The following is a 27,675-nucleotide window of genomic DNA, read 5'->3' as shown; positions in this document are numbered from 1 at the left end:
AGGCAGCAAATCTACTGCTGCGCCACCATAAGTACTTCCCGCCCCCAAAAAGATGCAGGCAGGAGATGGCACTGAGACCTCCTTGGTCAATCATCTGTGAAAAGGAGAATGGTGATATGATCTTTCCACGTGTGTTGACACTTGGCGGGTGCGGTGTAATGATGCCGAACACATTCGAGTGTTTAGGAGGAGCACACAGCCAACGCTGGGCAAAAATAGCAAATAATGTAAACACTCAGTAGGTCAGGCAGCATCCGTGAGGAGACAAACAGAGTTATCATTTCAAGTCAATAACCCTGGCAAAGTGAGAAAACAAGTATCTCAAGATCTAGACATAGGAAAGGGTGGAGAAGACAGAGGGAATTATTGTGATATGGTTGGAAGCAAAGTTGTCAAGATAAACATTGTTTTAATATGCATTTGGTTAAAAGACAAAAAAATAATGAACAAATTGAAACAGGAATATCCAGTTTAAATTCATCAATCTCTACCTGGAAACTTTGCTCTGCACTTTATCACAGGCATTCCCTCTTTTCTCTCCATTCACCTTACTCTCTGAAAACATTTGTTCTCTCATTTTTCCAGTACTGATGGTGGTCACTGGCCTGAAACATTGGCTGTTTCTTTCTCTTGTGATACCGCCCAACCTACTGAGAGCTTTGGTCATTTTGCATTTTTATTTCAGTTAACTTTAGACTTTAGAGGTATAGTGCAGAAACAGGTCCTTTGGCCCACCGAGTCCGCGCCGAACAGGAAATCCCTTACACTAGAACTATCCTGCACACTAGGAACAATTTACAATTATACCAAGTCAATTAACCTACACACCTGTACTTCTCTGGACTGTGGGAGGAAACTGGAGCACACGGAGAAAACACACGCGGTCACAGGGAGAGCGTACAAACTCCGTACAGAAAGCACCCGCAATCATGATCGAACCTGGGTCTCTGGCGCTGTAAGATGCATTTGGTGTGTTTTGCATTGTTTTCTGAGCAGCGAATGTTTTGGCTACAAATAATAGATGAGTGATGGGTGGACAGCTTGGATGATCAAGCATGATGGGAAATTGTACTGCTGGCATGAGCCAGCTGGGAGAAAAAAAAAGACCTTGGCACTGAAGACAAAGACAATGGCGTGGAGAATTCTGCTGACAATCTCGAGCATCACTGGATAGGTGCATGGCATGAAACGGAGGTTTCAAGACTTTCCAATCCATGGTCTCTTCGTACAAGTCTCTGTCAGCAGTTCAGTCTTGCACAGTTATTTCTACTATTCAGAACTGAGTCTGTGTGTTACAAAGGTTACCTAGAGCTCCTCCTGCCCCTCCTCTTGCAGATGTGGGGTGTCCATTCTCAGATGCCTTTGTTTAACATCCTTACCTGAGAAATCAGGAAGCATCATTTAAAAAATTCATGAAGCAAATTGAAATTAATAGAAACTATTTTCAGTCATACTCTTATCTGATGCTATCTTGTCATCAGGTTATTTGTCTTACTGGTCAGGCTGTCTTCTTTAAATCCTTCCTGCCTGATTAACGTGGCGTGATGCTGAAGCTGATGCCAACACTTTGTCATTTTTTCATTTCTCCTCATCACAGACTTCAATCTTAAATGCAGAAAATAAATTAAACGGTATATTATTCAAACTTGAAACTTACCGAATAGTGACAGCTTACCGAAGAGTGGATGTGGACAAGATGTTTCCACTAGTGGGAGAGACTAGGACTAGAGGGCACAGCCTCAGAATAAAAGGGCATACCTTTGGAAAGGAGATGAGCTGGAATTTCTTTCTTCAGACGGTGGTGAATCTGTGGAATTCATTGCCATAGACGGCTGTGGAGGCCAAGTCAATGGAAATTTTTTAAGGTGAAAATGGCCAGATTCTTGATTAGTAAGGGTGTCAGTGGCTATGGGGAGAAGGCAGGAGAATGGGATTGAGATGGAAAGAGAGATCAGCCGTGATTGAATGGCAAAGTAGACTCGGTGGGCCGAATGACCTAAATCTGTTCCTATAACTTATGAACTTATGACAAGGTTTAAAATCGTACTCAAAAATATTTACAACTCCAAAAACACTTTAAAGTCCTGCAAAAACATAAAATCTATTATGCCAGGTCAGATCCCAATTCCATCATTAGTACACGCTGGTTCAAACCGAAGAGCCGAATTTACTATTCTGGTGATAGACACAATAGACACAAAAGGCTGGAGTAACTCAGCGAGTTAGACAGCATTTCTGGAGAAAAGGAATAGATGATGTTTCGGGTCGAGACCCTTCTTCAGACTGAGACTGAGAATTCCCTAACTCTCAGTCTGAAGAAGTCTGAAGAAGGGTCTCGACCTGACATGCCACCTATTCCTTTGCTCCAGAGATGCTGTCTAACCCGCTGAGTTACTCCAGCTTTTTGTGTCTATCTTCATGTTATGAACAGTTCTCAGGAATGGAATACTGTTGTAACTTGGATGTGTGTGTGTGTGTATGTGTATGTGTATGTGTATGTGTGTGTGTGTGTGTGTGTGTGTGTGTGTGTGTGTGTGTGTGTGTGTGTGTGTGTGTGTGCGCGCGCGCGTGTGTAAGTTATAGGTTCAACATGCCCTTCCAGATATGATCAATTTTGAATTCCTGCCAGCCAAATGTTTATTCTGATTGTGTGCTCTGATATTCCACTCATGCAGATATTGAGCAGAAAAATCTGTGTGGTTATGGAGTGACCAACAACTATGGAAACATAACCCTGTCTAGCACAACCTACAAGTGAAGAGGATTAAAAAAAGCTGACATTCAATATCTAATGGACTGGAAGGGTAGAGGTTGTCTTAATTATACACAGCCCAGCTAGATATACCTGGCACACTGTGACCAGGACTGAGAAAGGTTACATTGGAGGGTGAGTCATACAGATTTACCAGAATATGTTTGCAAATCACTCCTACAAATCCCAAATGATGCTTGGTGAATTTGAAATCTGAGATTTGTAGATTTTTGTTAACTAAAAGTATCACAGAAGATGTAATCAGGCAGATAATGAAATAAGTTGCAAGTTAGTCCAAACACCCCTCTAATGGTGGTTTAGGTTTAAAGGATTACACAGTTCACAGCTTTTATATTTATTATCCCATTTTCAAAACAGGTTTGCCTTATTTCGCTCACGACACTGTGAAGTTTAATCTTTAATGAACAGTCTCGTCTATTATTAAAGTTTGTTGCTTTGGATGCAGCGGTGTACATAAAGTAAAAAGCCTACCTCTCCTGTAAAATCTGTTCACATCTCTGTTCCCACGTAGTGTATGTGGGAGGTTGTGGTAACTCTTTCATCTTCATGCATTTCTCCAGCGGATAAAACGAGAGCAAGGAAAAGGCGAATAGCGAGCTGCTGCTCTCCTCTTGGTCGGGGGTCTCGTTGCTTACATTTTTATCTCCTGCAGGCAAAAGGAAAATGCAGGGTTCCCACTGAAACTAAAGGCACTGTTCGGGGATCCGATTTGAAACAGGTTGAATTCTGTGGTTTCTGTGTAAGGTTTGGGCTGAAAATGTTTCGGGTCAATTCACTAGCGATTTTCTACAAGTAAAACAGTGTACCAGGGATGGTAACTTCAATCTGTTGGTTGAAGGGGCAGTAAATGGGACTTTGTCTCATTTACTATTTACTATTCCGATGACAGACACAAAAAGGTCGAGTAACTCAGCAGGTCAGTTCTCTGGACTAAAGGAAGAGGTGACGTTTCGGGGCGAGACCCTTCTTCAGACCCTGTTCGGGTCTGAACAAGGGTCTCGACCCGAAACGACACCCATTCCTTCTCTCCAGAGATGCTGCCTGACCCGCTGAGTTACTCCAGCATTTTGTGATACCTTAAGAATAGGAATCATCTACTGCCTCCGTCATGAAGCACAGCTATTTAGTAAAAGGTGAACTAAGGAAATAAAAACTGAAAAAAAGAGAAAAGATATTTTTATGAAACATTTCAATCCTTTTCCAAAACTTCTCAGTTATTCAATCCCTTCCTACCCAAACCTCCCCCTCCCCGGGTACATTCCCCTGCAACCACCTAACCCTATACATCCCCCCCTGGACTCTGTCCAAGGACCCCGACAGTCTTTTCAGGTGAGGCAGAGGTTCACTTGCACCTCCTCCAACCTCATCTACTGTATCCGCTGTTCCAGGTGTGGACCTCTATATATCGGCGAGACTAAGTGCAGGCTCGGCGATCAATTCGTTGAACACCTCCGCTCAGTCGGCCTAAACCTACTTGATCTCCCAGTTGCGAAACACTTTAACTCCGCCTCCCATTCCCACACTGACCTTTCTGTCCTGGGCCTCCTCCATTGTCAGAGTGAGGCCCAGTACAATTTGGAACAACACCACCTCATATTTCGCTTGGGTAGCTTACACCCCAGCGGTATGAATATTGACTTCTCTCCCTTCAACTAAACTTTGCCTTTCCTCTCTCTCCATCCCTACCCCATTCCCAGTTCTCCGACTAGTCCGACTGTCCTTGTTTACATTTTATCTCTGTTTGCTTTGTTGTTACCTTCTCCCAGCTAACAATGATCTATTCTACATTTTCCTTGATCTCCATTCCCTTTGTCTCATTTTCAGACCTCACATTTCCTTATCTCTGTATCTCCCTCTCCCCTGATTCAGTCTGAAGAAGGGTCTCGACCTGAAACGTCACCCATTCCTTCTATCCAGAGATGTTGCCTGTCCCGCTGAGTTACTCCAGCATTTTATGTCTATCCTCGGTTTAAACCAGCATCTGCAGTTTCTTCCTCCAATGGATATCATTGAAGAAGTTAATAAAAAATTAACCCGCCCTCTTTCATTTTCTTCCCATCATCGTGGCATTCTTTTCATGCACACCAGCCTTACTAACTGGAACTCTGCTTGAAAACCTCCACTCCAGCTTTCACATTCTTCCTTCAATACCACAGTCAAAGGTAGAAACAAGGAACTGCAGATGCTGGTCTAAAAAAAAAAGACACAAAGTGCTGGAGTAACTCAGCAGGTCAGGCAGCATCTCTGGAGAAGATGGATAGGTGACGTTTCGGGTCAGGGCCCTTCTTCAGACTCGGCCAAACGTAGTGAGGTTTGGACAAGTGGTGCCCATGACATTAAAGACATTAAGGTTTCTCAGAGTCCCAAAGCGGTATTTGGAAAGACTTGAGATGTGCAGAAAGCCTAATTGGTAAATGGGTGTGTTATGATGCCAATTTGTGCTGTTTGATCTGATGTAGATCTCTGACCCAGGCATATCAGACCAGGCATCACATATCTGAAAATAAGTTCAGTACTAACAAAGGCATGCCACATTTAAAGGAATCATTTAATACATGCTGGGCAAATTTCAGTCTATTTTTTCTGATTGTTGCTGCGATTCTACCAGACAACATATTTCCTTTGGTAGAAGTTCACTGAGTACAGGGCTGCTCTGATAGAGGCTAAACTTCCTCTTTGCCAAGTCAAAGGCACAGGCATGGGTGAATGAACGCACCTTTCTCTCGGCCGAGAGGACAAGTGGGGAAATGAGCAGAGGAAAGGTAGGGGAGTTCAAACTGTTAGAAGAAGGAGGAGGCGGAGTGAAAAGAGAATGGCTTTTAACTGCAGAGCAGGTCTGTTTGAGAAGGGTTTGCAGGAATGCTAAGCTGTTTTACGCAATGGTTCCGTAGTCATTATAGCGTCATCAGGAGCAAGATGGAGATTGAACAACAGTATTCTGAACTTGTACGGCAACATTTTAACCTTGTTTGCACACTGTTTGTCCTTTAACTATAGCTGAGACATAAGCTGTCAGACCTGAATCACTTCATTTTCCTGACATACATCTTCAATTTTCCTACACTGGTTTCCGTCTGTCTTGCTATGATCGCACTATGTTGCTGCGAGGGTTAGCTTGGCAATCCAACCTTATAAAGGCAGTGAGTGTTGGAAATACTTAGGTCATGTCGCATTGTTGTAGAGAATACAAGTTAATGCTGCAGATTGAGGACCTCTCAACCTGTCTCAGAGGATGGGTCTGAAGAAGGGTCTCGACCTGAAACGTCACCCATTCCTTCTCTCCAGCGATGCTGCCTGCCCCGCTGAGTTACTCCAGTATTTTGTGTCGATCTTCAGTGTGATCACTAGGTTTCCATTGCTCCCGACATAATTCAAATGCCCGATATCAGCAATCAGCCGACCACCTTACTCCCACTTATTTTACTAATGTCACAAAGTATGTAAAAAATGCTTTGTTCAAGTTAGAAGCTGCATTGTACAATTATTTTAGTTCCCAACGCCTCACAGTTGGCATGAAAAGTGTCTGAAAAGCAAAATATCTCTTATTCCTACCTTTGATAAAGAGGACACTGCTGTCTCTGTCAAAAGCAAATACCGGCTTCCAGGGCGATGCCACTACATGGGGGTAAGGGAGCACATAGTGGCATAGAGCCTCCCCATCCATGCTGTCCAACAAAGATATTGTGCCGTCGGTCAGGATGAGAAGAAACTAGAACGAGAAAGGAGGACTTCTTGTAGAATTTCAGTCTTCACAACTCGAAACACAACCACAACTAAGTCTATCCCCTACTCCCAATTCCTCCGTCTACGCCGCATCTGCGCCCGGGATGAGGTGTTTCACACTAAGGCATCAGAGATGTCCTCATTCTTCAGGAAACGGGGCTTCCCCTCCTCCATTATAGATGAGGCTCTCACTAGGGTCTCTTCTATATCCCGCAGCTCCGCTCTTGCTCCCCCTCCCCCCATTCGTAACAAAGACAGAATCCCCCTCATTCTCACCTTCCACCCCACCAGCCAGCGTATCCAACAAATCATCCGCCAACATTTCCGTCACCTATAACGGGACCCCACCACTGGCCATATCTTCCCATCCCCTCCCCTTTCTGCGTTCCGCAGAGACCGTTCCCTCCTTAACTCCCTGGTCCACTCGTCCCTTCCTACCCAAACCACCCCATCCCCGGGCACTTTCCCCTGCAACCGCAGGAGATGCAACACCTGTCCCTTTACCTCCCCCCTCAACTCCATCCAAGGACCCAAACAGTCTTTCCAGGTGAGACAGAGGTTCACCTGCACCTCCTCCAACCTCATCTATTGCATCCGCTGCTCTAGATGTCAACTTCTTTACATCGGCGAAACCAAACGCAGGCTCGGCGATCGCTTCTCCCAACACCTTCGCTCAGTCCGCCTTAACCAACTTGATCTCCCGGTGGCTGAGCACTTCAACTCCACCTCCTATTCCCAGTCTGACCTTTCTGTCATGGGCCTCCTCCAGTGCCATAGTGAGGCCCACCGGAAATTGGAGGAACAGCACCTCATATTTCGCCTGGGCAGCTTGCAGCCCAGTGGTATGAACATTGACTTCTCCAACTTTAGATAGTTCCTCTGTCCCTCTCTTCCCCTCCCCCTTCCCAGATCTCCCACTGTCTTCCTGTCTCCATCTACATCCTTCCTTTGTCCCGCCCCCCTGACATCAGTCTGAAGAAGGGTCTCGACCCGAAACGTCACCCATTCCTTCTCTCCTGAGATGCTGCCTGACCTGTTGAGTTACTCCAGCACTTTGTGAATAAATACCTTCGATTTGTACCAGCATCTGCAGTTATTTTCTTACACCACAACTTTAGTGATAGTCTCTGCAGTAAAGATCTAACAGTTAAATGCAGGCCTTTTTACCTTCCTCGCGAATTTACAGGGGTTATAGTAACAGCAGTCTACATCCCACCGAATGCTAACGCTAGCACAGCTTTAGGCTACCTTCTCGGTGCAATAAACTCACAACAGTGCACATATCCAGAAGCAGCCCACATCATAGCCGGGGACTTCAACCATGCAGACCTAAAGTCAGTTCTCCCGAAATTTGAACAACACATAAGATGTGCTACCAGGGGGAAAAACACACTAGACAAGGTTTACTCAAATATTAAGAAGGGTTTCAGGTCAGCACCACTACCACACCTGGGGCAGTCAGATCACCTGTCCATATTCCTAACTCCAGCATACACCCCACTCAGGAGGAAAGCTCCAGTCACCATAAAGACTGTTAAGACATGGCCTGAAGGAGCTTCCTCGCAGCTGCAGGATTGCTTCGAAAGGACCAACTGGGATATTTTTGAGGATCAGGACTTGGAGGAGTACACATCAACTGTACTTTGCTACATCCAAAACTGTGTTGACAATGTCACCGTCGACAAACGCATCCGGTTGTATCCCAATCAAAAACCCTGGATGACAAAGGATGTCAGGTCTCTCCTCAAGGACCGTAACACCGCCTTCAGGTCTAGTGATAGAGCTCTATACAGTGCTGCTAGAACCAACCTGAAGAGAGGCATCAAGGATGCCAAAGCGTCCTACAAGAGGAAGATTGAGGACCACTTTTCCAACAATGACCCACGGCGGGTATGGCAAGGCATCCAGCACATCACCAACTACAAGACCAGCAACCGCACGACTGCCGACGGCGACGCCTCGCTGGCAGAGGAACTTAACTGTTTCTTTGCTCGTTTCGAGGTGAAAGCTACAGTGGCAGACATAACACCCTCTCCAGCACCTGACAGCAACACCTTCACTGTGCAGGAGTATGATGTTAAGCGCGTGCTCAGAGCAGTGAATCCCAGGAAAGCTGCAGGCCCCGATGGTGTGACGGGCAGAGTGCTGAGGGAATGTGCAGACCAATTATCTGAGGTCTTCACAAAAATCTTCAACCTGTCCCTTTTAAAATCCACCATCCCTCCCTGCCTGAAGTCCGCCACAATCATCCCACTGCCGAAAAAGTCTGTCATCAGCGGTCTTAACGACTACCGTCCGGTAGCACTCACACCGGTCATCACAAAGTGCTTCGAGAGACTGGTCCTGCAGCACATCAAAGCCAGCCTCCCACCCACCTTCGACCCATACCAGTTTGCCTACAGAGCAAATAGGTCTACAGGGGATGCCATCGACACTGCTCTTCACACTGCACTGACCCACCTTGAACACCAGGGGAGCTATGTGAGGATGCTCTTCCTCGACTTCAGCTCTGCCTTTAACACGGTCATCCCGAGCAGACTGGTCACCAAACTTTCCGACCTTGGATTTTCCCAAACCATCTGCCAATGGATCAAGGACTTCCTGACCAACCGCCCCCAGACCGTCAAAATAGGCCCTCACCTCTCCTCCACCATTACACTGAGCACCGGCTCACCACAGGGCTGTGTGTTGAGCCCCATCCTTTACTCCCTCTACACTCACGACTGCGCCCCCACCCATCCCACCAACACCATCATCAAGTTCGCGGATGACACGACTGTGGTTGGACTCATCTCAGAAGGAGATGAGACAGCCTATAGGGATGAAATCCAAAGGCTGGCAGCATGGTGTTCAGTGAACAATCTGGTCCTGAACTCCTCCAAAACAAAGGAACTTATAATTGACTTTAGAAAAACCAGTGTAGATTACGACCCACTCTACATCAATGGGGTCTGTGTGGAAAGGGTACCAGCTTTCAGGTTCCTGGGTACGCACATTGCAGAGGATCTTACCTGGTCTACCAACACCATCACCACAGTAAAGAAGGCACAGCAGAGACTCCACTTCCTGAGGATCCTCAGGAAAACCAACCTGCAGGAGAAGCTCATGTTGTCCTTCTATCGCTGCTCCATCGAGAGTGTGCTGGCATACTGTATAACCACATGGTATGCCAGCTGCTCAGAAAAGGACAGGAAGGCCCTTCAGAGGGTCATCACGACGGCCCAGAAGATCATCGGCTGCTCACTGCCCTCCCTGGAGCACCTGTTCAGCCTATGCTGCCTCAGTAGAGCAGGCAAAATAATAAAAGATCCATCCCACCCCGGCCACCGTCTGTTTGTTCATCTGCCCTCTGGTCGACGTTTCAGGTCGATCAAATCCCGAACAAACAGACTTAAGAACAGTTTTTACCCCAGGGCCATACGAGAACTGAACACTACCTTTGCACTAGGCAACACCGTTAAAAAATCTTGTACTTAATATAATTGTATTTAATTGTATTTATGTATTTATTTGTTTTTGCATTTATTGCATATATGTTTGTACGCACCGTCAGGATTGGCTATTTTTTAATTTCGTTGTACTCGTTGCAATGACAATAAATGAATATTATTATTATTATTATTATTATTATTATTATTATTATTATTATTATTATTATTATTATTATTATTATTATTATTATTATTATTATTATTATTATTATTATTATTATTATTATTATCTGTGCTAATCCAAATGACTCACTGCATAGGCATCAGACAAGGAAATGGATGCAATACCAAATATTCTTTCTGGTGCAATACCATGTGCAGAACGTCATAGAATTTCTTTGGAAACACAATCAACTGCAGTTGTTGGAATCTTGAGCAAGACCCAAATTGCTGGAGTAACTCAGCAGGTCAGGCAGAATCTATGGAGAGAATGGTTCGGCGACGTTACCTGGTCAGGACCTTTATCCAGACAATTTCTTATGGAATTTCTTTGACATTTCACACGCCCTTTGTCGTTCCTTGTATATGGAGGAAAACAGGTTCTAGAGGTGGGAATGTGAGTGCGAGCAACCACCTGACCTGCAGTCTGCACCTCTCCTTCTAGCTTCTCCAAGCATGTGTCTCTCCCAACATAGACACAAAGTGCCAGAGTAACTCGGCGGGTCAGGCAGCATCTCTGGAGAACATGGATAGGTGACGTTTTTGGATCCTGAGCTACAATGTCACTCATTCTTTTTTTTTCCAGAGATGCTGCCTTACCCACTAAGTTACTCCAGCACTTTGTGTTTATAGAGTGATATAGTATGGAAAGAGGCCCTTCAGCCCAACTTGCCTACACCGGCCAACATGCCCAAGCTACACTAGTCCCACCTGCCCGCCTTGGTTCATATCCCTCCAAACCTGTCCTATCCATGTACCTGTCTAACTGTTTCTTAAATGTTGGGATAGACCCTGCCTCAATTACCACCACTGGCAGCTTGCTCCATACACCCACCACCCTTTGTGTGAAAAAGTTACTTCTCAAATTACGAGTAAGTCTTTTCCTTAAATCTATATCCTCTGGTCCTCCATTCACCTACTCTGGGCAAGAGATTCTGTGCTTCTACCATGACTCTTTATATACCTCATGAGTTTATCTTTGGTATAAAGCAGCATCAGTTCTTAGTTTCTACATGTGAGCCTTCCAACGTGCTTCTGGATCTGCACAGTGAATGCCACATGTCTAAAGGCCACCTGTACAAAAATCATTGGTGTAGAAGTGGTCCACGGAAAACATCAGTAACTCCAGTAGGTATTCTGAAGACGAGCTAGGCTTGATTCAGTCTACTTCAAAGGGACATGGTTACAGCGAGGTAAACTGTAGGTAAAAGAGTTGACACAAAATGCTGTAGGTCTTTGGAGTGTGGGAAAAAAACCGGAGCACCCGGAGAAAACCCATGCAGTCACAGGGAGAATGTACAAATTCTGTACAGACAGCACCCGTAATCAGGATCGAACCCAGGTCTCTGGCACTGCAAGGCAGCAACTCTACCGCTGCGCCACCGTTCTGACCCCAATTCCCTTGGGACAGAAATTCCACAGCACTCCATGAAAGAACATAGATCAGTCAGGCCAAAATTTGGAAGCAGCAATCTATCCATGCCTCATTATATAAATCTTGCATGATCTGTCCATACTATTGATGTTAACAGAAAAATAGAATCATAGAAAACAGCTGCAGGAGTAGGCCATTCGGCCTTTCGAACCAGCACCACCATTCAATAAGATCATGGCCTATCACCACCCTAAATCAGTACCCCATTCCTGCTTTCTCCCCATATCCCTTGTTTCCATTAGCCCAAAGAGCTATACCTAACTCTCCCTTGAAAACATTCAGTGAATTGGCCTCCACTGCCTTCTGTGGCAGAGAATTCCACAAATTCACAACTTTCTGGGTGAAAACGTTTTTCCTCATCTTTGTCGTAAATGGCCTCCCCTTTATTCTTGGACTGTGGCCCTTGGTTCTGGACTCCCCCAACATCAGGAACATTTTTCCTGCATCTAGCCTGACCAATCCCTTAAGAATTTTAAATGTTTCTATACAATCCCCTCTCATCCTTCTAAATTCCAGTGAATATAAGCCCAGTCGATCCATTCTTTCAACATACGTCAGTCCTGCCATCCCGGGAATTAATCTGGTGAACCTACGCTGCACTCCCTCAATAGCAAGAATGTCCAAAAGACCAAAACTGCACACAATTCTCCAGGTGCGGTCTCACCAGGGCCCTGTACAACTGCAGGAGGACCTCTTTGCTCCTATACTCAAATCCTCTCGCTAGGCAGGCCAACATGCCAATTGCCAAAACTGCACACAATACACCAGTGTGGTGTGGAGTAATACGAGCAGCAGTGGAGAAAAAAACTCTTTTTGAAATGTTATTATACCAATTTATTTTATCATTGCTGCTTGTTCTACAACAGCCCAAGTGAATGCAAGTAAGGTGCACTCAGAATGCTTCTGCATTAAAGTAATGGATTGGGGCCCCAAATGTAATAGTTCCTATTGTAAATACATTGCTAGCTGGCCGACCTTGCATAACATCTACCCACTCCCAGAAAGTAGTAGTATTTACACCAAAGGAGGAAATCACTGAACCGAGTGCTGTGTTCATGAATAACTGTTCACAACGGTACTGAAAATACAGATCTTGCTTTCTGAAGGATATCAACATTTTTTTCTGTTAGGTGTTGGCAGACATGTTGGGAATTTTGCATTCAAACATCACAGCCTTTGTTATAACGCACTGGGGTCTACCGTGTCTATGAGTAACGGGCAGAACAGGTGCGATTGACACATTCCGAACTCTCGGACCAAAATCATTTAGAAACAGATTCTCCACAGGAAGACGGGGAAAACATAGGCACATGTCTTTCTCCTTCATACTTTCTGATACCCAGGCATAGAGACCAATTCTCTGGATGCCAGTTCTCTGGATGCCAGTTCTCTGGATGCCAGTTCTCTGGATGCCAGTTCTCTGGATGCTTTCAAGAGAGTTAGATAGACATAAAGATAGTGGAGCCTGGGTGTATGGGGAGAAGGCAGGCACGGGGTACTGATTGTGAATGATCAGCCATGATCAATAGACAATAGACAATAGGTGTAGGAGTAGGCCATTCAGCCCTTCGAGCCAGCACCACCATTCAATGTGATCATGGCTGATCATTCTCAATCAGTACCCCGTTCCTGCCTTCTCCCCATACCCCATCTCACATTGAATGCTGGTGCTGGCTCGAAGGGCCGAATGGCCTACTCCTGCACCTATTGTCTATTATTGTCTATTATTATCTAAAATAGGTAGAAACGGCTTATCAAAGAAAGACTGAGGTGGTATGAATGGTGCGGGAAGGAACCACAGGTGCTGGTTTAAACCAAAGATAGACCCAAGAGGCTGGAGTAACTCAGCAGATCAGACAGCATCTCTGGAGAAAAGGGTCGAGACCCTTCTTCAGACCAATGAATGATGATGTCCAAAAGTAAAAATAAAATAAACAATTGGTCATTTGGGCTGAGGAATGCCTTGATAAGGTGGATTAAACCAGTGCTCTGCAGGAGCCTCGAGCCTCCAACCCATTGCAATATTCTGTAAGCACAAGACCTAACATATTCTATAAATTGAAAAGTCTCATACACGTAAATATTCACAAAAACCTTTCCAGTCACAGCGAGATAGCAATGAAACAGACCCTTTATCCCAATTCATCTAGTCAACCAAGTTACCAAATTGAGCTAGTGCCACTTGTCTGCCCTGCCCCATATCTCTCTGAACCGTTCCTATCCCTGCACCTGTCCAAGGGTCTTTTGAATCTTAATTGTATCCACCTCTACCACTTCCTCTGACCTCTTCGGATCGTTCACCTTGTCGTGGTGAAGAGGCTTACGTGCCCCCGTGATACCGAGAGCGATGCCGTTGGAAGCACGAGATTCTGGTCGGGCCACCCATGGCGGTAAGGTCGAGGATGAGGGTCCAGACTAAGAACGATCCAACCTACAAGACCTCAACGGCACACCAGGCGGACGGAGTTATCTTGAACTCAACGACTGTGAAGGCGGATGAAGGCTGCAACAGATCTATCAGCTCCAATTTTCTTGGTTCCCTTGCCATTGGAATGAGTTGATTGATTTGTGAAGGACCGTGTGCTTCTTGGAGTGCAACATCAAGTACACGATAAACAAACACACGCACAGGCGCCATCGTTCTGACATCGGAACGTAGACCATCATCCTCGACCTCGAGGGATAGCCATGATGACTACTTCCTCTGGCAACTTGTCCCCATACGCACTAAGCTCTGTGTGAAAGAAGTTGCTCCTCGGGTTTCTTTTAAATCTTTCACCTTAAACCTATGCCCTCGTTTTACCGACTCCCCTACCCTGGGGAAAAGACGGTGGCTATTCACCTTATTGATGCCCCTCATGATTTTATCGACCTCTATGTCACTCTCCCAGTCTCTTACACTTCAGGGAAAAAATACTCACCCGATCCAGTTTCTCCTTACAACTCGTATACACTGGAATTTAGAAGGATGAGAGGGGATCTTATCGAAACATATAAGATTATTAAGGGGTTGGACACGTTAGAGGCAGGAAACATGTTCCCAATGTTGGGGGAGTCCAGAACCATGGGCCACAGTTTAAGAATAAGGGGTAGGCTATTTAGAACGGAGATGAGGAAAAACTTTTTCAGTCAGAGAGTTGTAAATCTGTGGAATTCACTGCCTCAGAAGGCAGTGGAGGCCAATTCTCTGAATGCATTCAAGAGGGAGCTAGATAGAGCTCTTGAGGATAGCGGAGTCAGGGGGTATGGGGAGAAGGCAGGAACGGGGTACTGATTGAGAATGATCAGCCATGATCACATTGAATGGTGGTGCTGGCTCGAAGGGACGAATGGCCTCCTCCTGCACCTATTGTCTATTGTCTATTGTCTAACTCAAACCCTCACGATCTTGTGACGTCTAAACCCAGAGCCTCAAGACCAAATAAAATTCTCTTTCTTCTGGTAGTTTGCAGTGAAAACCTGTGGGGAAAGGTTGTAGCGAGCACACACACTTGGGGATGGGCAAATCATGGATAAATAGATTTGGTACCAGAGTCAGGAGGAGTAGGGGTTATGGCTTCAGAAGTCATGTCTGGGGGGTAGGAACCCATTCAGATTGGGAGCGTATGGAGTCAAAAGATGTCCATGACTTGGAAGTATTGGGTAGCTGTGAACAATTAAAGTCATAACAATCTACATCCAAGAGAATTTACTCATTGATTCCATGGATCCGAACCAGATAAGTGAGCTCATAACTGCACAAGTAGGTGTTGAATATTTTGAGATTCCTTGATTCTATGCAAACGCTGCTTATTATTCACCGAAATGATGTTCTGCATGATACATAGAGTTCTTCGACTCAGTGTGATGGCGATGTTACTTGCATTCTAAAGTAAGCACGATCGGCTTTGTCTTTCAGATGAAACTCCTTGTGAAACGCACAGATGTGTTTAGCGATACTATCTAATTTTCTAGGCATTGCCAGTTTAATATTCCTTTTGAAAACAGTTTATTTGAAGCCTGTTTTAGCTGTTTATCAAAACTTAACTTCTGCCAAATCGTTGGTACCCTGCCCATGAGGACTGACAATTAATTAAATGAGGCACCGAGTTGTCAAGGAAACTTTAAAAATAATATACCTGTGATGCGTCATCCGTTTGGAATAAAAGTGCCCATAATTTTCTTTGCACAGCATGGATTGTTTTGGGTTGAGAGGTGAGAGACAGAGAATGGTTTTCAAAAATAAACACAAAATGACTGAGGCAATTTGGACAGGGTTTTCTGCTTCAGTGCTCATTAGCATATAATTTTCAATACATTTAATGGTGAACAGAAGTTCACAGTTAAGTAAATACAGAATTTAAAACCCCCTTGAACAGTTAGAGCTACTGGTTCACATTCATCGAATTTGATCACACTGTGGCTTTGTTTTGCAAGTGCACGAATTTGACTGGTTCTGCCCTTTGTCTCGTGAAAAGCATAAACCCATTAGCTTTGCTAATGCGTATTAACAAACGGTTGAAACGAAGAACTGCAGATGCTGGTTTATACCAGAGATAGACACAAAGTGCAGGAGTAACTCAGCGAGTCAGGCAGCATCTCTGGAGAGAAAGAGTGGGTGACGCTTCGGGTTGGGACCCTGCTACAGACTCGAAACGTCACCATCCTTTTTCTCCTGCTGCCCGACCCGCTGAGTTACTCCAGCACTTGATAAGTGGTTGGCATGTTTCTGGAACAAAAGTTAATATCTACCTGGCTCGAAAGTTGTGGTACAAGTGCAACTGCACTGATGACCTTTCCCGGTGCTTCATTTCTATACAAAATAAAATGTATGATCAGACTTCATATTAACAAAGCTCTCGGAGGCAAAATGTTACATTGAACAACACATTATGTTATATGTTCATGTCAGGATCCACTTCCGTGCCTAAGCCCTATCAGATCGGAACTAACAAATAGGATATTTACCACCCACCTACTCTCACATCAGGGTCCTCTGCAAGTAAGCTGTACACCCTGCTGTGAAATGGAACCAGGGGATGCAGAAGTACAACTGTGAATGTCAACGCACTCAGTTTTTGACATTAAATGACTCATTACTAGGCGAAGCTGAGAAGCTGAAAAGATTCAAAATAACCTGTCATGTCTGTATTCTGTGAAAACATTCAAAATTAATAAAGTGAAGGTGGTGGGGGTAGGAGAAGGAAAAAGACCATAAAATGTTCCTTCCTGCTAATCACCCTCTAAGAAATAATACTGGTGACCATTTGGTTATTTTTGGCAAAAAGGGAAGAACTATATACAAAAAAAGGCAATTCCCTCCAATAAGCATTGACTCCAAAGGTTTTAGTTGTGATGTGAAGTATGTTTTGCGGCACAGTGGTGCAGCTGGTGGAGCTGCTGCCTCACGGCGCCAGGTTTAATCTTGACCTCGGATGTTAACTGTTTGGAGTTTACACGTTCTCCCTGTGACTGCTTGGGTTTCCTCTCACATCCCAAAGATGTGTGGGTTTGTTTGTGAATTGGCCTTTGTAAATTGCCTCCGGTGTGGCGGGCACGGATGCAAAAGTGCGATAACATAGAATTAATATAAATGGGCAGATCAATGATTAGCATTGCCTTGGGCTGTTTCCAAGCCAGATCTTTCAAGGTAAGTCACTTTCTGTTCAATAAACATTGATACTGCACAGAAATCAAAATCGCCATCATATAAAATATGTTCTGTAGGAAAGAACTGCAGATGCTGGTTTAAATCGAAGGTAGACACAAAATGCTGGAGTAACTCAACGGGACAGGCAGCATCTCTGGAGAGAAGGAATGGGTGACGTTTCGGGTTGAGACCCTTCTTCAGATTGATGTCAGGGGAGTGGGTGGTACAGAGATAAAATGTAGTCAGAGACTGTAAGACTGGTGGGAGAACTGGGAAGGGGGAGGGGATGGAGAGAGAAAGAGGGAAAGCAAGGGCTACTTGAAGTTGGAGAAGTCAATGCTCATATCGCAGGGGTGTAAGCCACCCAAGCAAAATATGAGGTGCTGTTCCTCCAATTTGCACTGGGCCTTACTCTGACAATGGAGGAGGCCAGGACAGAAAGGTCAGATTGGGAATGGGAGGGGGAGTTAAAGTACTGAGTAACCAGGAGATCAGGTAGGTTAAGGCAGGAGCGGAGGTATTCAGTGAAACGATCGCCGAGTCTGCACCTGGTCTAGCCAACATACTGGAGTCGACACCTGGAACAGCAGATACAGTAGATGAGGTTGGAGGAGGTGCAAGTGAACCTCTGCCTCGCCTGAAAGGACTGTCGGGGTTCTTGGACTGAGTCGAGGGGGGACGTAAAGATGTTGCATCTCCTGTGGTTGCAAGGGAAAGTACCTGGAGGGGGGGATGGTTTGGGTGGGAAGGGACGAATTGACCAGGGAGTGCGAAGCGCACGGTCTCTGCAGAAAGCAGAAAGGGGTGGAAGATGTGGCTAGTAGTTGGATCCCGTTTGAGGCGGCGAAAATGTCGGTATTACGTGCTGTATGCGACGGCTGATGGGGTGGAAGGTAAGGACATGGAAACTCTGTCCTTGTTATGAATGGGGGGTGGGGGAGCAAGAGTGGAGCTGCAGGAAATCGAGGAGACCCTAGTGAGAGCCTCATCTATAACGGAAGAGGGCAACCCCCGTTCCCTAAAGAATGAGGACATCTCAAATGATCTAGTATGGAAAACCTCATCCTGGGCGCAGATGCAGCATAGACGGAGGAATTGGGAGTAGTGGATAGAGTCTTTACAGGATGCAGGGTGGAAAGAAGTGTAGTCTAGATAGCTATGGGAGTCAGTGGGTTTGTAATAGATGTCAGTCGATTGTCTGTCTCCTGTGATGGAGATGGTGAGATCTAGAAACGGTAGGGGGATGTCGGAGATGATCCAAGTGAATTTGAGTGCAGGATGGAAATTAGTGGTGAAGTTGATGAAGTCAGTGAGTTCTGCATGGGTGCAGGAGGTAGCACCGATGCAGTCATCAATGTAGCGGAGGTAGAGTTCGGGGATAGGGCCAGTGTACGCCAGGAACTGGGAATGTTCGACGTACCCTACAAAGAGGCAGGCGTAGCTGGGGCCCATGCGAGTGCCCGTAGCTACGCCTTGGATTTGGAGGAAGTGGGAGGAGTCGAAGGAGAAGTTGTTAACATATAAAATATGTTTCTGCATTTTGACATTAATAACAGCAAGCTTACCTATCTTCAACTCACCTGTCTCTCAAAGTGGTGATGGTACCTTCGGTGTGTGCATTGGCGGTAATGAGGTAAACGGCACCACTTTTGCAGGTTGCCAATACCTGGGATTTTGAATATCCATTTGATGATGCAGAGGGAACACAATAACTGGGCTCTAGGATATGCAGGCTCCTGATAGCACTGTCAACCGAAACGGGCAAGACTGATATTGGGAGACCTAAGAGAAAACATGGGATTGGATCTTAATAATGTAAAGCCACATTAATAAATGTAGAGAGCTTAAAAGTAAATTTAGTGAGCAATTAACAGCAACTGTAAATTCATTCAAATTATTAGACCCGGGTTCGATCCCGACTACGGATGCGGTCTGTACGTTCTCCCCGTGACCGCATGGGTTTTCTCCCACACTCCAAAGACGTACAGGTTTGTAGGTTTATTGGCTTGGTATGAATGTAAAATTGTCCCTAGTGTTTGTGGGATAGTGTTAATGTACAGGGATCGCTGGTAAATACCTACCCATGTACAGGTCCCATACCTACCCATGTACAGGTCCCATATCTACCCATATATACGTCCCATACCTACCCATGTACACGTCCCATACCTACCCAGGTACACGTCCCATACCTACCCAGGTACACGTCCCATACCTACCCAGGTACACGTCCCATACCTACCCAGGTACACGTCCCATACCTACCCACGTACACGTCCCATACCTACCCAGGTACACGTCCCATACCTACCCATGTACACGTCCCATACCTACCCATGTACATGTCCCGTACCTACCCATGTACATGTCCCGTACCTACCCATATACACGTCCCGTACCTACCCAGGTACACGTCCCATACCTACCCACGTACACGTCCCATACCTACCCAGGTACACGTCCCATAACGTCACTGTCCCATCAGTAAGGCTAATCGCCAGGAGTGATGCACAGGTTTCCACAGCAGAACAAGTGATCGGAGAAGCATTGGGCCAGACAATGTTAGCTTTTGGCTCCAGATCTACAGAGAAGCAGAGATATTGAACATCCACATACTTCTGTTTATACTCATTAAAACATGACCTTTATAAAAATCTTCAGGTCACCTTTACATATGCAACCGAGCCATATGTACATTTTTCCATTGTAAAGGTCCAGAATATATATATATATATAAAACAAATTGAAAGAGACAAGACTGTGATTGGGCGACCAGGAGACTGTGATTAGGGAATTAATGGTGTAAGGATGAAACAAAGCGTGATAAAGTCTTACAAAGAACTGAATCAAAATTCAAGATTGTCCAGAAATTCATTCTGGTTCACAGCACGACATAGGTGCTTCATTACATTGTCTTCTGTTTCAGCAATCCATTCTACCGACTTCAGTGGAATTAATTTCAGAGCCACACAGTCACACAGCTGTTCAGCAGAGAAATAGGCTCGTTAGCTCACTATTTTACCTGTCACACTAACCCCATGTACCTGCATTAGATCTGTAGCCTCTAAATTGTAACATAACAGTCCTATATTTTGTTCTATGTCACAGCCAAGGCAAGCATCCCAAGCATTCACAGCTACTTTGTCAATGTATACCATCAACACCAAAGGTCACAGCACCGATCCTTGTGATACAGCACTCGCAATCTTCCAATTAGTAAAGCAACCCTACTCTGCATTTTATTGTCAACCCAATTTTGATTTAATTTGCCAGCCTGCCCTGGATCCCATGGGCTCTAACCTTTTCGACTCGCCTGCCATATGAAACCTTGTCAAAGACCCATGTCTACAATATTCAGTACCACCAAACAGGGTGGAATTTCTATCCATATGAACCTATGAACAGGTAGACGCAAAGTGCTGGAGTAACTCAGTGGGGCAGTTGGCATCTTCAGAGAAAAACGATGGGTGACGTTTTGTGTCCGAACCCTTCTTCAGACTGAGTGTAAAGGAGGGGGTGGGAGGAGGGAAGAGGAAACTGGAGGTAGGAAAAGGCCAGGACAAATCAGGGCCGGCAACAGATGACCAAGGAAGGGTAGACTAGGGAAGAGGTGAAGGTCATCTATTGTACCAAGCCAACAGGTAGCATGTTCAACCTTTTAGTTGCCAGGGCGTGGATTCAACACATACTTATAGACTTGAATGCATAATTGTGGTGATGGTAAGGTTGCAGCAGTACCGGGGAGGTGTTACATCATTAGAGATTGTGTGCATCGGACTGAGATAATAGAACAAGAAGCAATTTGTTACTTAAATGGATATTAAAGATACATAGCGCAATTCAAAGAAGACTAGAGAGTTCACTGGAGGCCTTGAACAGTAGGCTTCTCTCAACAAACCGTGAAAACGAATCAGCAATCCATTCATTTCATTGCCTCCTCAATTTGAATGTCATTCATCATATTTCAGGCAATTTATTGTAAATTAAACTCTGAAAGCATCATGGCAATGATAACAATGCAAGACCTTCCTACACTCTGTTGTCATTATCCTAGACCTATAGAAATAAAATGGTCCCAAGTTTCTTCTTTAATTTACAGATTTTGGTTCAATTGTGAACTCTGAATAATGTGTAAAATTAGCATCTGATTGTTACATAGAAAATAGGTGCAGGAGGAGGCCATTCGGCCTTCGAGCCAGCACCGCCATTTATTGTGATCATGGCTGATCGTCCCTAATCAATAACCCGTGCCTCCCTTCTCCCCACATCCCTTGATTCCACTAGCCCCTCGAACTCTATCTAACTCTCTTAAATATAATTATAACTCTCTCTGTTGTAATATAAGTATTGACGTTTTATAGAGTTTGAGGAGAAAAGAATAGAGAGATGAAAGAACTTTAAGCCTAAAAGTTTGATAAAAGTATTTAAAGAAGCTTAGCTGCTCTCTAACAAAAAATAGAAGGTATTTATTCACAAAATGCTGGAGTAACTCAGCAGGTCGGGCAGCATCTCGGGAGAGAAGGAATGGGTGACGTTTCGGGTCGAGACCCTTCTTCAGACTCTAACAAAAAATATTCAATTTTAAGTTTTTTTTATTCAATTCAATGCAAAAAAATAGTAAAGTAATTGTAGAAAAGTAATTCTGATAACTCTTACTCGATAACTAACTATACCAAATGCTAATTAAGCAGATAACTTTTTCCACATATTTTATCTGGATATCAGGACATTCTGTTTTATTTGTAGAAACCAATAAGTTATTGGATGAATTCACATTTGATGATTATATGGAGTGGTACACCCACCTATCTTTTCTTTTGCTCCTGGTATTTTCAGTATGTAATGAAATAGAACATGGCTGCCATTCCACCACACACACAAGTCATTGGGTAGACCTAGAGAGAAAATACAGAAGATCAATTCAATTTCCTTGGATTCCCCAAGCTCATCCTAGAAAATTAAAACAACTTTCGAATAAATATCCTTTTCTCAAAGGAGAGTCTAACTTGGGCTTTCCGGTTTCATCTTCCTAGCATTTGTAAACACAATCTCCATGCCCCCACTACCTTCTAATTTACTTCATTTATGCCCCATTTCCATGGTCTCCTTCACCACAGAACTTGACCATATCAAAAGCCTCATAGCAGTCCTTTAACGGAAACTGTCTTCTTTGTAAAGTGCTCAGACAAGACGTACAGATTTGTAGGTTAATTGGCTTGGAATAATTGTAAGGTGTGTGTAAGATCGTGTTAGTGTCACTGATTAGCGTGGATACGGTGGACCAAAAGGCCTGTTTCCATGCTGTATCTCGAAACTGACCCAAAAGAGTTTTTTGGAAGTTTCCAAAATGATAACTATTTTATTTTAGTTTATTTTTGCCACATATACTGAGGTAAGGTGATAAGCTTTTTGTTGCACCAACTTTGGTGAGATGACATTTGCCACAGCAATTTTTTGTAGAATTTACTTTTATCATGGATTTGCAGTAAGGATGATTGGATGTTATTGTGACTTGACCCTGACCTGTTGACTTGGGACCTAAGATTGACAAATACAGCCAGATCAGTTGCAAATGCAATGTCTCAGGCAACTTTGGAAACTTAATCAATCCAAATTGAGAAAGGACCCACATCATAATGTTGAGCTATATTCCAAACAAACTGATAATGACTAAAATGATCATACATACTATAAGATCGTGAATGGGTTGTTTGGAAAAATGTGTATAGCAGCCAAATGCTTTCAAAGTGAGGGACTATAGAATGATCTTACTTTGTCCTTCATGACTCTGCAGACACTAAACAGCTGAGATGGAAAGTACTTTATTCCTTGTATTGAAATGCGTCACATTGATAACTACAGCATTCAAACAAAAATAATCTTTAAGAATGGCCTTGTTCCTTCGGTTATGTTAGATAAAATCTCAGAACAATGCACTTTTTATACAAAACAATCATGTGGTGACACGGTGTTGCAGCAGTAGAGTTGCTGCCTCACAGCGCCAGAGACCAGGGTTCGATCCTGACTATGGGCACTAGCTGTACGGAGTTTGTACGTTCTTCCCGTGACTTGCGTGGGGTTTCGCCGAGATATTCGGTTTCCTCCCACACTCCAAAGACGTACAGGTTTGTGGGTTAATTGGCTTAGTATAATTGTAAATTGTCCCTTGTGTGTGTGGGTTAGTGTTAATGTGCTGGGATCGCTGGTCGGCGCAAACTCGGTGGGCCGGAGGGCCCGCTTTTGCGCCGTATTTATAAACGAAACTAAAAAAACGATCACGTGGTGAAACGCGGTTTGATTTTGTTAGGCTATTGCGCTCCCAATTACAGGTGCATTGTTCGTAGATTCTCAATAGATACAGGTACTCCTCAACTTACGATGGGGTTATGTTCCGATAAACCCGTCATGAATCGAAAATATCGTAAGTCGAAAATGCATTTAATACACCTAACCTGCCAAACATCATAGCCGTGGCAGCTCCCAATCGTGGCTGACTGGGAGCTGTGGCTCGCTGACATTGTCCAGCATCACCAGAGAGTATTGTGCCGCATAAGACACTGCCAGTCTGAGCAGCGGACAGGTCTGCGAGTCCGGGAAAAATCCGGGAAAAGATCAAAATTCAAAGTACGGTTTCCAGTGAATGTGTATCGCTTTTGCACCTTCGTAAAGTCAAAATATCGTAGGTCGAAGCATCGTAAGTCGCGGAGCATCTGTATTAGCCTAAAGAGACCTGCAAGGTGAAGTGGCTACTGAGTTCCCAGTCTTGGGTGAATTTTTACAGCAAGGGGGCAGAAACTTTCCTTTTCTGGGAATGTTGCAGAAGAAAATAATCTGAAACACTGTCTTGTACCTCCTTGCGAATGACAACACTGCTGAGACCAAGGGAAGACATCTTTAAGTCTTGTCATGATTAGGTCATAAAGGATAGGAGTAGAATTAGGTAATTCAGCCCATCAAGTCTACTCCACCATTCAATCATGGCTGATCTATCTCCCCCTCATAACTCCATTCTCCTGCCTTCTCCCCATAACCTCATCAGCTGCGCTTTGTGTGGATTTACAGATAAGGGAGACAAATAAAACACAATCTTACCCTTTGATTAACAAGAGGTTTTTTTAATATCAAGAAATGAGAAGGACGCAACTTACCAACTTGTGTTTTCTGCTCCAGACCCACTGGAAGTAGCCGTCCAAGATTTAGAAAATGAATTGTTGGCTGACTGAAACATTCAAAAAACATTTATACACTTTGGTGCAAAATACAAATGCTTAAATGAGCAAAGATGTGTTCAAAGAAATCCATCCAGTTACATTGCTGAATGTATTAAGAGTTTATACTTGCGCAAATCTCCCATTTTAGATGTTCTCTAGTGTTGCATTGTTACTTCAGACCAACGCACATGACGTAAAGTTTAATTGTCTTCTCAACATGCTTATCTTTGTGATGTGTGAGGAACTGGGGCAGCCAAGGGTAACCTACATGCTCATAGAACACATGCAAATTCCACGCAGACAGCCCCAGAGTCAGGATCAGGGCCGTTTTTACAGCATTATGGGCCCCCGGGCAAAGCAGTGTACTGGGGCCCCTACCGTTACTCTCCCCCACCCCCCTTTCCCTACCAGCCCCCCCCCTGTCGTGCCGGTCGAAAAGCACTTACCGAAAAGCACTTAGCGATGGATTTAGGGTGCTACATTGTTGCGAAAAGCTCTTACAGATCGCTGTGAGAAGCACTTAGGGATGGAAAAGCAAAGCACGTAGGGAGCTAATTGTTGCGAAAAAAGCACTTATTGAAACTACATTTTTAAAGTAGTATTTATTTATTGCAAGTCACTTAACATACACAGATCAGCATGGGGCCCCTATGCTCGTGGGCCCCCAGGCAAGTGCCCATCAGGCCCATGCGTTAAGACGGCCCTGGTCAGGATTGAACTCAGGTTGGAGCTGTGAGGCAACAGGTCTACAAGTTGCTCCAGATGGGGTGTTCCATCCCATTATGTGGTCACTTTACATTGCTGTTTGTAGGTGCTTGCTGCATACAAATTGTTTGCAATGTACAAATTATCTGCTGTGTTACCTACATTTCAAAGGTGGTTATGCTACAAGAAGTACTCAGTTTAGTTTAGTTTATTGTCACATGTACCGAGGTACATGAAAAAGCTTTTGTTGCGTGCTATCCAGTTAGTGGAAAGACGACACATGATTACAATTAAGCCACCCATAGAGACTTAATTAGCTGTAAATACCTTGAGATATCCCAAAAGGAATGTGAAGACTTCATGGAAACAAGTATTTCTAATTTGCACTATTTTATGTCAATGTGTTAATGTGGAAATACTAATAACAAAAACCTTTGCTTTTCTTCACTCTGTTCTGTTGTGTCTTTAGATAGGTAGGTCTCATACATTTCTTCAAATATTTTCTTTTCCCCATTCCACTGTTGTGTAGTAATGACATGGTTCTGGCCTGTACCAATAATGCTTCCATCATCAAGCTTCTGAAGAGCATCAAATGGATTTTTCCAAAGGCAATCTATATAAAAAGCAAAATATCAATCTCACATTAATGCAAATTTATGAGTATTTTAATGATGTGATCTAAGAGGATGCAAGTACATTTGTTGAGCTATTGCCCTGTGACAGGAAAGTAGAACTAGCTGTTCCTTGACATTGAGTGTTTCTCCCACCCACTTCAGAGGATCTGCAGCAACCATCAAGTACTTTGATCATTTCCCAGATGACAAGTGAAACATGTGGCCAAGGAAAGGGATTTATGGCAAAAGAAGCAACTACTGCCCTTCAACTAATCTCAGATGATATATTTTCTCCCAGTCTCTCATTCTTTCGTTTTTGTTCACCTAATAACTTTTTCATTTGTATTATTCCTCTGATCTGGAGAAAGAAATAGTGTAGGGAATCAAGAACCAGAAGACATCGGTTTGTGAGAGGGGTAAAGATTTGATAGGAACCTGAGGGGCAACGTTTTGGAACGAGGGGCCAGAAGAGGTAGTTGGAGAAGGTACAATATCAACATTTAGACGACTTTTTACAAGTATATGTATACAAAAGGTTTACAGGAATAGGGGGGAAATATGGGCAGGTGAGACGAGCGAACATGGGGCATCTTGATCAGCATGGTCAAGTTGGGCTGAATGGCCTGTTTCCATGCAGTGCGACTCTAAGATCATGATTTAAGATATTAACGTTATCTATCTCTCAACAAACACTTGCCAACTCTACGTTTTTCGTTACGTTCACGTTATGACGACTATATTTTTGCCTTTTTTAACTTTTGCCTCAGATATTGTATCTGCTTGATGCTGGGTGAAACTTCACTGAACAAAAAGAACAACATGACTTGCAAAGACATTTTGGTTTGTAGGTTAATTGTCCACTGTAAATTGTCCCTGGTGTGTAGGGAATGGATGAGAAAGGGGGATAACATAAAACGAGTGTGAAATGGTCGACATAGACCCAGTGGGCCGAAGGGCCATTTAAAATAAATTACCAATTCACATAGCAATTACCAATCATAGTGACTAATCTTACTGCTTACACCATTCTAATAGCCTCGACAAAATTGCAGAAGTTGTTCAATGCAAGTAAATATTCCTGTCTGTTTATCTAGTGGTACATTCAAAGTAACGATAGAATTACCAGACGATATATTTTTTGCATATTCCAAAGCACATTTCAGTAAGAAATCCATGGATAAGTGTGAGGTTATTATGTAGATAAGTGTGAGGTTATTATGTAGATAAGTGTGAGGTTATTCACTTTGGAAGTAAGAATAGAAAGGCAGATTATTATCTGAATGGTGTCAAGTTAGGAGGAGGGGGAGTTCAACGAGATCTGGGTGTCCTAGTGCATCAGTCAATGAAAGGAAGCATGCAGGTTCAGCAGGCAGTGAAGAAAGCCAATGGAATGTTGGCCTTCGTAACAAGAGGAGTTGAGTATAGGAGCAAAGAGGTCCTTCTACAGTTGTACCGGGCCCTGGTGAGACCGCACCTGGAGTACTGTGTGCAGTTTTGGTCTCCAAATTTGAGGAAGGATGTTCTTGCTATGGAGGGCGTGCAGCGTAGGTTCACTAGGTTAATTCCCGGAATGGCGGGACTGTCGTATGTTGAAAGGCTGGAGCGATTGGGCTTGTATACACTGGAATTTAGAAGGATGAGGGGGGATCTTATTGAAACATATAAGATAATTAGGGGATTGGACACATTAGAGGCAGATAACATGTTCCCAATGTTGGGGGAGTCCAGAACAAGGGGCCACAGTTTGAGAATAAGGGGTAGGCCATTTAGAACGGAGATGAGGAAGAACTTTTTCAGTCAGAGGGTGGTGAAGGTGTGGAATTCTCTGCCTCAGAAGGCAGTGGAGGCCAGTTCGTTGGATGCTTTCAAGAGAGAGCTGGATAGAGCTCTTAAGGATAGCGGAGTGAGGGGGTATGGGGAGAAGGCAGGAACGGG

At 44.2% G+C, this 27,675-nt stretch overlaps 1 protein-coding gene across 1 annotated transcript in view; it reads right to left on the bottom strand.

Annotated features, from left to right (window-relative positions):
- Positions 1-1,305: 1,305 nt before the first annotated feature.
- The window catches only part of wdr93 (WD repeat domain 93), a 63,192-nt gene continuing 36,822 nt past the window's right edge, over positions 1,306-27,675 (bottom strand). The window contains exons 8-17 of the mRNA XM_078427409.1: positions 25,559-25,739; positions 24,359-24,429; positions 22,016-22,105; positions 19,660-19,791; positions 18,791-18,992; positions 16,313-16,373; positions 6,326-6,482; positions 3,245-3,419; positions 1,496-1,605; positions 1,306-1,379 (exon numbers count right to left, since the gene is read on the bottom strand). Of these exons, the coding sequence (XP_078283535.1) occupies positions 1,306-1,379; positions 1,496-1,605; positions 3,245-3,419; positions 6,326-6,482; positions 16,313-16,373; positions 18,791-18,992; positions 19,660-19,791; positions 22,016-22,105; positions 24,359-24,429; positions 25,559-25,739 (1,253 nt within the window). The remainder of the gene's footprint in view (positions 1,380-1,495; positions 1,606-3,244; positions 3,420-6,325; positions 6,483-16,312; positions 16,374-18,790; positions 18,993-19,659; positions 19,792-22,015; positions 22,106-24,358; positions 24,430-25,558; positions 25,740-27,675) is intronic.

This window comes from Rhinoraja longicauda, chromosome 33 (assembly GCF_053455715.1).
Source record: "Rhinoraja longicauda isolate Sanriku21f chromosome 33, sRhiLon1.1, whole genome shotgun sequence".
NCBI classification, from domain to species: domain Eukaryota; kingdom Metazoa; phylum Chordata; class Chondrichthyes; order Rajiformes; family Arhynchobatidae; genus Rhinoraja; species Rhinoraja longicauda.
This window is presented reverse-complemented; position numbering and strand designations above follow the sequence as displayed.